This window comes from Nanorana parkeri, unplaced genomic scaffold (genome assembly GCF_000935625.1).
Source record: "Nanorana parkeri isolate BGI_ZX_2015 unplaced genomic scaffold, ASM93562v1 scaffold254, whole genome shotgun sequence".
NCBI lineage: Eukaryota > Metazoa > Chordata > Amphibia > Anura > Dicroglossidae > Nanorana > Nanorana parkeri.
Window position 1 is genome coordinate 1,353,030 of NW_017306522.1, and position 9,033 is coordinate 1,362,062.

Here is a 9,033-nt window from a genome sequence, read left to right on the forward strand (position 1 = left end):
TGTTTTCACCAGGGACACAAAGACTTTTAAGTAGCCCATCTTATTATTTCTGCACTATACTGTAGAGGAAATATTATTTTATGTCCGTCGCTCTGTTGTCAGAAGAGTTCACTATTTGAAGAATTGAACGATGATGCAGAAAGGTGCATCAGTCGTCCTGGCAACTTTCCAGAGTCTACTTTAGAGTGAAATCAATTTAAATCATGAACAGTACAAAGCAGCAAAACAAATTAATTCTGCTGCTGCTACATCAATGTTAAAAGATTTTCCAATGCTCATCGAACAGAATCTAGGATCCTGACTTTGTAACCTATCACGTCCTTCTATTATAAGTGATGTTTATCGACAGCCTCCTGGTGTACGTCTCTATATAATAAGCACCCTCCTAAAGCTGGCGTATCGAACCTAAATATGACAGAGTGCTTAAAGTGAACCTGTCACAAATTTAGGCAGTTCCAAATAACAAGTTAGGTTACGATAAAGAAAACCAATAGGACTCAAAAATGTAATACAGCTGCGTTTGTAGCATCATACAGCAACACTGTACATTACAGAACCTTCCAGAAGAAGAATAGATCTAAAATGATAGGTTGCATCTGTGCTGTAAACAGAATTTTTGGTGCACAGTTGACATCTAAAGCATAAAGGAATTGCACTTCCCACTGTCCTTAAAGGAGAACTATGGGGTAAGTGTTTTTCCTCATAGTTCTCCTAAGGGTTATGGGAGGACATATACTAGTGTCCACCCGTGACCCAAAGCTCATTATATCGAGAGCTACAGCACACGTTATACTGAGACCGCCGCAGCCGGGACAGATCCCGACTATACTGTTGAGATCCACCCAGCTGCGTGAGTGACAGCTGGCTCTGCCTATCTAGAGGCATAGACAGCTGTACCCGCCCTATCCGTTCCTCCAGTCAGCGCTGGAGGATCGGAGAGGGGAGGGGGGGGGGGGAATTCCTGCAGGGAGCCGTGAGTGACAGACATTACACTCTGCAGGGAGATGATCGAGAAGTGAGCGAGCAACGTTATGTGTTCGCTCACTTCCTGATCTATAGAGCCGACTTGTGACAGTTTCATTGTCACACATCGGCTCGAACTATGAGGATGAATGAGTTTCACACCCCTCATAGTTCTCCTTTAAAGAACAGGTTTACTTTTACTTTAAAACTCTGCAGTCCCTTATTCCCTATCTTCAGATTTTTCTATTCATTTCTTAGCATAATGTATTCACACTTTTACAGTTCCACCTTTTTATTTAAATGTATAGGTATATGTACTTTACACTTTTGCGAAACTACCACTTACTCTGTTTATTATTAGTTATGTCTCTGGTTGTTGTATTATGTTACTTATTTTCTAAAACTTTAAATAAAGAATTAAGAAAAAAATTCTGCAGTCCCTCTCTCCCTAGCCGCTTAACCTAATCTAAGCTAATCCCTACTACCAGCCAAGGTGCCTGCTTAGATCCTACGATGGTGATGACCTCCTATGACTTTTACACGTCAGTGAATAAATCTTGCCTGTGCAGTAATAGTGCAAGAAATTGGTAATCATGACAATATGTGGGCAAGAAATGGGTAATCATTAAAATATGTGGGCAACAAATGGGTAATCGTGACAATATGTGGGCAACAAATGGGTAATTGTGACAACATGTGGGCAGCAAATGGGAAATTGTGACAATAAGTTGACAGCAGGTGGACAATTGTGCAGACAATCAAAGGGCAGTTGTGATATTTGGTGGGCAACAAATGGGAAATTGTGACAATATGTGGGAAACAAATGGATGAGCATGACAGAATGCACCAATGACAACAGCAGCGACAACGGTGACAGTAACAATGACAACAGTTGCAACAATAGTGACCATTGAGAATCATTGGAGCTCAGTTTGCCCCCCCCCCCTTCCTACCCTACCCCTTAATTTAAATTTCTGGAGTGCTGCAGGGAGACTCGGGCAGCCCATAGTTGCCAGGACAGTGTAAAGAGGCCACTTGCTGTTGCAGTGAATTGGGTCTGTTCTTGTAGCACCGGATGTATGCGGCCACGGGAGTAGCTGGGGGAGGAGAAAGCACAGCACATACCTCTTTCTGGCTTTCTTCTCCGGAGTAAACATAAATGACAGGAGTAGTGTGATGATGTTGTCACTACTCCTGTCAGCCTAAAAGCGGCTGAGCTAGAGAACTCCCAGCAGCCCAGAGGCCCAACAGGCAAACTGCTTAGCCAGAATCTCCGGGATATATCCGGAGAGTTCCCAGATATGGTAACTTTGTATTGGACAAGATTTCTGCACCAAGGCTGCAAACACTGTGGAAGAGTTCCACCGCTGGAAAGAGGTTAGAAGGTACCTTGGGTATTCACTTAGAGCAGGTTAGAGGGCTAAGGAATGAAGCTGGGGAGATTTTTTTGTAAAGTAAGCCTGTCCTTTTAAAAAAACTTCTTGGGAGCCCGAATCCCAATTCTAATCCATAATGCGGTAAGAAGCCTCACAGATGACTAGGGAGGCTTGGCAGTGGCTTTGCCAAATAACTTTTCTGTAAGGTTACATTGTTATGTTAGACAGTACCCCCCCCACCCCCCACCCATAATTGCATATAGCAAATAGTATGGTATGCATGAAGTAACTTTAGGCTGATAACCATATGGTTATCATGGGATAAGCACACAAAACATTTCCTGTCCTATCGAGGAGCAGATATTTTTTTGCGTTTACTCAGATATGAATGACAATACTAATAACATGATGTTTGACACACTGTATATCTTCACTAAGGAGAAACAAATGTAAAATACACAAGTTCTGCTCACCAATAATGAATGTAGCTGCAAACCCCAATGGAGCGTGAACCCAGGCAAGACCTCTTGAAGGAAGATAAACGATCTCTGCTGTGCCATTAATGTAGGCACCACCAACCCATGTAGCTGTTCAATGCAACGAAAAGGAGAAATGACTCCACACATCATGTTAAAATAACCTAATCATTGTACTGGAATTCTGAGTGGCTCTACCCTTATCATACCTGTGTGTATGGGTATAAAAAACATAATTGGGCACAAAAGGAAAAGTCATTTGTTGTGTTAAAGTTGATCTTAAAGTGGAACTGTGCTATGGACATTCAAATATGTACATATTCCAAACAATCTTTAAAATAAGCCCCCCACTGATCTCGTTGCTGCAGCCAATGTGGAGCAATTTATCTTCAAAGTTCACAATAGAAGCAGTGAAATTGTTAAAGTCAGGTCTCAGCAGTTATCTCTGTCCTCTACCTATCTAACTGCTCCGTGTTTACATTATAGATTAAAAGGCTTGCAGGCTGCCATGTCACTGCTGGGTGCGGAAAGGTAGGCTACACAGAGAAAAATAAAATCGAGAAGCTTCCACTGCAAATTTTGAGAATGAATTGCTCCCCAGCTATATCTACAGAGGTCAGTAATGGCTTGTTTTGAAGTTATTTACTGCCTATTAAATTGATTAAATATTTACTTATTAATTAATTAATAAGTAAATATTTAAATAGCTGTAGCCAGTTCTACTTTAAGGGGATCTTCTTCATTACCAGAGGTGCCCCATCTGTGGCCAGAAGGATCACAATGTCATAAATATCAGGAAGCAATGGATGGTACCTATGTTAATAGAATTTATTAGTGTTCCTTACCTTAAGACTAAAAGTTAAATAGAAGTATAAGTATCATAGGAAAAAAAATGATGTAGATTTGTATTTATGTTTAAGATTAATATTAGGAATTTATTTATATTCGTATTTTCTATTTCAGTCTCAAGGAAGGCACTGATGACCAACTTATATTCACACAATACAGAGAAAATATAAAGTACCCTCCATCGCTTTCTGAAGTGTGTGATCCTTCTGGCCATTGGAGTTAAAAGGAATCCATAGGAAGTGAGGCACTCACAGTATTCCTATCTCATGCCATATGCACTCATGCATCTTTGACATGTGTACATCAATGCAGAGTAGAGATTGAAATTCAGTTCAACTTAAACAAGCCCACTAAACAGGAAAGTCAATGGCATTCTCTTTGTGATTCAGTGTGGCGTAGATACAACAGATGAGGCTTTGAATCTATTCCATACATATGGGAAAAGCTTAAAAGGGGACTAACGATGGAGGGAGGGTATGGGTGGGCACTGGATCAGCTATGTAACATTATTAGTGGAAAAGGATTAAAATTACAGTAAATGAAGGGATGGTGGAGCTGTAGGAGCAATGCTACACTAAAAGATATTAATAGTAATAAAGGGGTTAGGTGAAGAAAGAGGAGAGTATAAACGTAGAGTTCTATCTCAGAGCCATCAAAATAGCGACAGATAGACAGACAGGTAGATAGATAGGTAGATAGATAGATATAGAGTAAATAGATACATACATAAATAATCTAAACCAAGACAGTTGAAGTTTTTATTACTAGGCATGATTTCAAATACACATAATTTGCAAAAAGAAAACTACAAATATCAAAAATGTATTGTCACAGATAAAACAACTATAACATAAAAGAAAACATGGTGTTATCTGTGTACTAAAACATTTTACAAAAATGTTTGAGGCATAAGTGACTGGTTTTCGATCCATTTTAGAAGTATATATGTCTGTCACCAGTAATATATTCACTCCCTTATAAAATATAGCAAAATGTCTTCCAATTGGGAGATCTTACTTTTGGGGGGATGGGGGTCATAGACAATTTCACCAATTTTCTCCATACATATGTATACTTTATTTCTGTTTGTATCAATAAAAAGGACTAACAAACATCTAAAAAAAATAAGTTAAAACTGCTCTCAGAATGGCTTCCGTATTTGTTTCCTATTCAATTGTCGCCATTCATTAGGCCTATCATATGTGTACTATGCTATTTATGCAACGGTCATTTTCATCGTGGGTTACTGTGTGTATAAAACATCCAGGAATAAAGAAGGAAGCCCATTTAACAAAGTATCACCCAGCTAATACAAAGTTTGGCTTCATGGTCTACTTCAAGCAGGATTCATCTTCTCTGTGCCACTGGCCACAGCAGGCCGGTGGCAGACGCGGAAGACACGGGCAAGGAGGACTTGGACTTTTTACCTTATCATACTGCTCTCCTACATGTTGTGGAGAGTCAGCAGGGCTGAGAGCAAAGAAGGGGTTAACTTGGGAGGGCAGGTACTTCCCCTACAGCCCTTCCTGTTAAAAGGTAACACAGGTGAGGGAGGAGTGGGGAAGCTGAGAGACAGACAGAAAGGTGTGTGTGTGTGTGTGTGTGTGTGTGTTCGTTCAGGAGCAAGTGGACTCTATCTTGGTGAGATCACCTAAACACACTACGCAGTGCAATCTTATTGAAGGACTTTATCTTTATGTTTGATGTTTGCTGAGGAAAGCCTTTTACTTTACCGTTTTGCTGAAGAAAGCTGTTTGTTCTGTTACCGCTGGATGAAATAAAAACCGTTTATTTATATCGGACTGTGTTGAAGACGCATGTGTACCCCTGGGGTTCCCCACAATGTTCTAATAAAAATATTAGTCCAGGCTTTCTTTTATGTTTTAATATTGTTTGAGACAATAATTAGTAGATGTTCCTTTCCACTTCTGTGTACTGGTTTGTTCTTATCTGTAATATTAGGCAGTATGTGCCTTGGCTACTTCTGCTAAGCTGCATGGGATCCATTTTACAATCACAGTTTACTCTCTAGATATGTGGTTGCCTCTTAATTATCTAATGTTTAGTTAGCTCATTTGTATTGAAGTTATGGTCCAGCGGTGGCTACTTTACAAGACACACAGGGACTATGGGGAACAAACGTTGCCACCCTCCAGAAGGAAGGACAGTGTCAGCAACAATTCAGAGATGATTTGAGGATCGGCAGCCGAGTGATACACAAATAAGATACATTTTTGTTCATAGTTAAGGCACTTGAATGTATTTTTAAGATTTAACTCCTGAGTTTAGTGTCACTTTAAATTTTAAATTTTTAACATTAATATTTCTAGTAACACTAGAGACCAAATAAAACCCACTAAACTCAGGAGTTAATCTTAAAGATACCTTCAAGTACCTTAACTATTAACAAAAATGTATCTTATTTGTGTATCACTCGGCTGTAGATCCTCAAATCATCTCTGAATTGGTGCTGACACTGTCCTTCCTTCTGGAGGGTGGCTACTTTTCTTTCCCATGGTCCCTGTGTGCGTTGTAAAGTAGCCACCGCTCCAAGCTCACTCCCGGGATGGACTTTTTTTTTTAAAAGAAAGAAAAGTTGGACGAAGCTAGCAGTGACAGGTAGCTCCACCCAACTGTTTCCTAGTGGACAGCACTGGCTAGAGTGTTCTAGCAGGTCCTGGCCAATGAAAAACAACTGTGCGGAGCCGGTTGTGATGTCACGCCCAGCTCCGCCCAGTTGTTATTGTTTAATGACAGATCAGTGTCCCTAGGTCATTTGGGGACGCTGATCTGTCATTACAACTGGGCGCAGTCAGCCGTGAGATCACGGCTGGCTCCGCCCAGCTGTCATTTGGGGGGTGAAAGGCCGGCCTTTGGCAGGCCGTTCGCCCCGCTTCAGCTGACACTTCGGCTCAGTCGAGCCGAAACATATGCCTTCGGCTTGGCTGAGCCACTCGGCCGCCTTCAGGTGCTTTGAATAGCCCGTACAGCAGCCCTTGGTTCGACTGAACCAAAGGGCTCCGGCGGCCGAAGAGAGCCGAAGGATCAGCCGAAGCTAAGGTGGATCCTTCGGCTCCCCTGTGAATAACCCTGTAAATGTGAGATTGTAGTCCATCACTGGAGCGAGCTTGGAGCAGTGGCTACTTTACGACACACACAGAGACCATGAGGAACAAAAGCAGCCCCCCTCCAGAAGGAAGGACAGTGTCAACACCAATTCAGAGATGATTTGAGGATGTACAGCCGAGGGATACACAAATAAGATACATTTCTGTTAATAGTTAATGTACTTGAATGTATTTTTAAGATTTAACTCCTAAGTGCCACTTTAAGCATAAGCATATAAGTGAACTATTAATATATAGACTATAATTTATTGTCAATGTTTCAGAGGAGCTAAGTCCATCTTTATCAAGGCACACTAACATCCATCAAAACATTGACAGTAAAATGCTGGTGCTTTGACTTACCTATACTGTAAGACCTGTGAGTGTCTCTATACCTACTTTGGGTTTGTATAGATATTTCTTTGTGGTATGTAGATAGATAGATAGATAGATAGATAGATAGATAGATAGATAGATAGATAGATAGATAGATAGATAGATAGATAGATAGATAGATAGATAGATAGATAGATAGATAGATAGAAAGATAGATAGATAGATAGATAAGATAGATTGTTGTTCAGGAAAAGGGACAAAAGCAGTTTATATTTCAGGTATTACTGAATATACTAATTTACCATAGTAAAGTAAGTTTTAGTTCATCTATCCCTGTCACTGTCTCTTTTGCTGGACAGCATGATAAGACATGTATAAGAATGTACAAAACACAAAGAAACACACTACAATACTTTTCAATGTTGGGGTTACATTTTTCTTAAAACACTTTTCTGATTTCTCTGTCACAATTTACTAATCTATAAACCAAATTATACCCTTACCAGTAGTCGTGAAGAGTCCTACAAACATGTTCAGGTTCCTTCCTCCGACAATGGCTACTTCCGTCCCCTTTTTGTTCTTCTCGCTCCTTTTGGCTTTCCAGGCTGCCCAGAGACCAGTCACCAAAGTCATTGTATAGAAAACGATGATGGCTATCAGCCCAGGAACATTGAGTGCCATTATTCCCCACAAGAATGTCTCCAATAGTTCTCCTGTAGCCTCTCTAAGGTTAGACAAGTGAGTCTCATTTACTGGCAAGTCTTACAGTAAGAAAGCCTTTGCATTTTCAAACACACACACAAAGTTGATCTATATATTTGCTCACCATATGCTATAGTAATGCTGGGTCAGCTTCACGGATGGACCTCCTGTACTCTTGTAGAGAGGGGGAAAAAAAAACTTTCTCTTGTCCCTCCAACAACAACTTGCCAGAGAGGAGGTGTTTGGATGTTTTCCAGAAGCTTCATTCACATATCAGAGAAGAGAAAAGCTTGTATGTTCAAATGATGTTTATCCCTGTCTTCTTTTCTTCTCAAGTTCTTACTTCCATTCAACTTGGAGAGACTAAGTAACATTTCCAGGCTTTAGCTTTAAAATTAAAGGATATTTCCACCTTTTTCAAAAAATAAATAAATGCACCCACTTTGATCTTTAAAAAAAAATGTGCATTCGTTAACTTTTTAATGGAGCCTGCAAATCATTGCAACTAAAATAAGTGGATCACATGTGCAATGCACAGGCTCATTCAGACTGTTCCTCTAGCCCCTGTCTGTATGGAGCTATGGACTTTCAGTTACGGAGCTGGGGGAAGTTATCAATGCACTACAAGTGTAGTGACGTTGCAGATGCGACTTGTAGTATTTTAATTCACAGATCCTGTAAATGAATCTGTGAATGAATGACGCAGCTGAGATGAGACAAACCGCACGCAGCCATGCAAAATTAAAACATAGACAAGATGCTGGTGGGAGAAGCACCCCATGATGCAGTAATGGGGGGGGGGGGTATTGGGTATAGCATGAAACATGGTCTGAAAGGTGGAATTAGCCTTTAAAAAGCTACCCTTGCCTTTGATATGATTGTTAAGTCTAGGAGTAGACTAATCAGGTATAATACTTACCTTATTTACCACTCTGGCAGGCTTCCTCCATGTTATGTGATTGGTCCACCAAATTCTCTACTCTAATACAATGCAGAACCAATAGCCCTGTATGTATGTGGGGATAGCAAGTACCAACCTACAACCCAGACCAACAAAAGAGGAGGAGAACACCAAAGCCTGCCACAGCAAGAAGTAAGGTACACCTTATTTCTTTACCCCTAGACATAATGATCATTTAACCCTTGCAGTGCAGAGGGGTCCCAGTGCAGTGCCAACTTCTGGATTTTAGCTGTAACATCTTATAAAATGGGAATTTAATTGTG

At 40.5% G+C, this 9,033-nt stretch overlaps 1 protein-coding gene across 2 annotated transcripts in view; it reads right to left on the bottom strand.

The window, feature by feature from the left end:
- The window catches only part of LOC108787304 (high-affinity choline transporter 1-like), a 19,841-nt gene extending 11,989 nt beyond the window's left edge, over positions 1-7,852 (bottom strand). For both annotated transcript variants that reach the window (XM_018556817.1, XM_018556816.1), the window contains exons 1-2: positions 7,611-7,852; positions 2,813-2,926 (exon numbers count right to left, since the gene is read on the bottom strand). In XM_018556817.1, coding sequence (XP_018412319.1) covers positions 2,813-2,926; positions 7,611-7,788 — 292 coding nt within the window. In that variant the 5' untranslated portion in view covers positions 7,789-7,852. The remainder of the gene's footprint in view (positions 1-2,812; positions 2,927-7,610) is intronic.
- Positions 7,853-9,033: the final 1,181 nt, after the last annotated feature.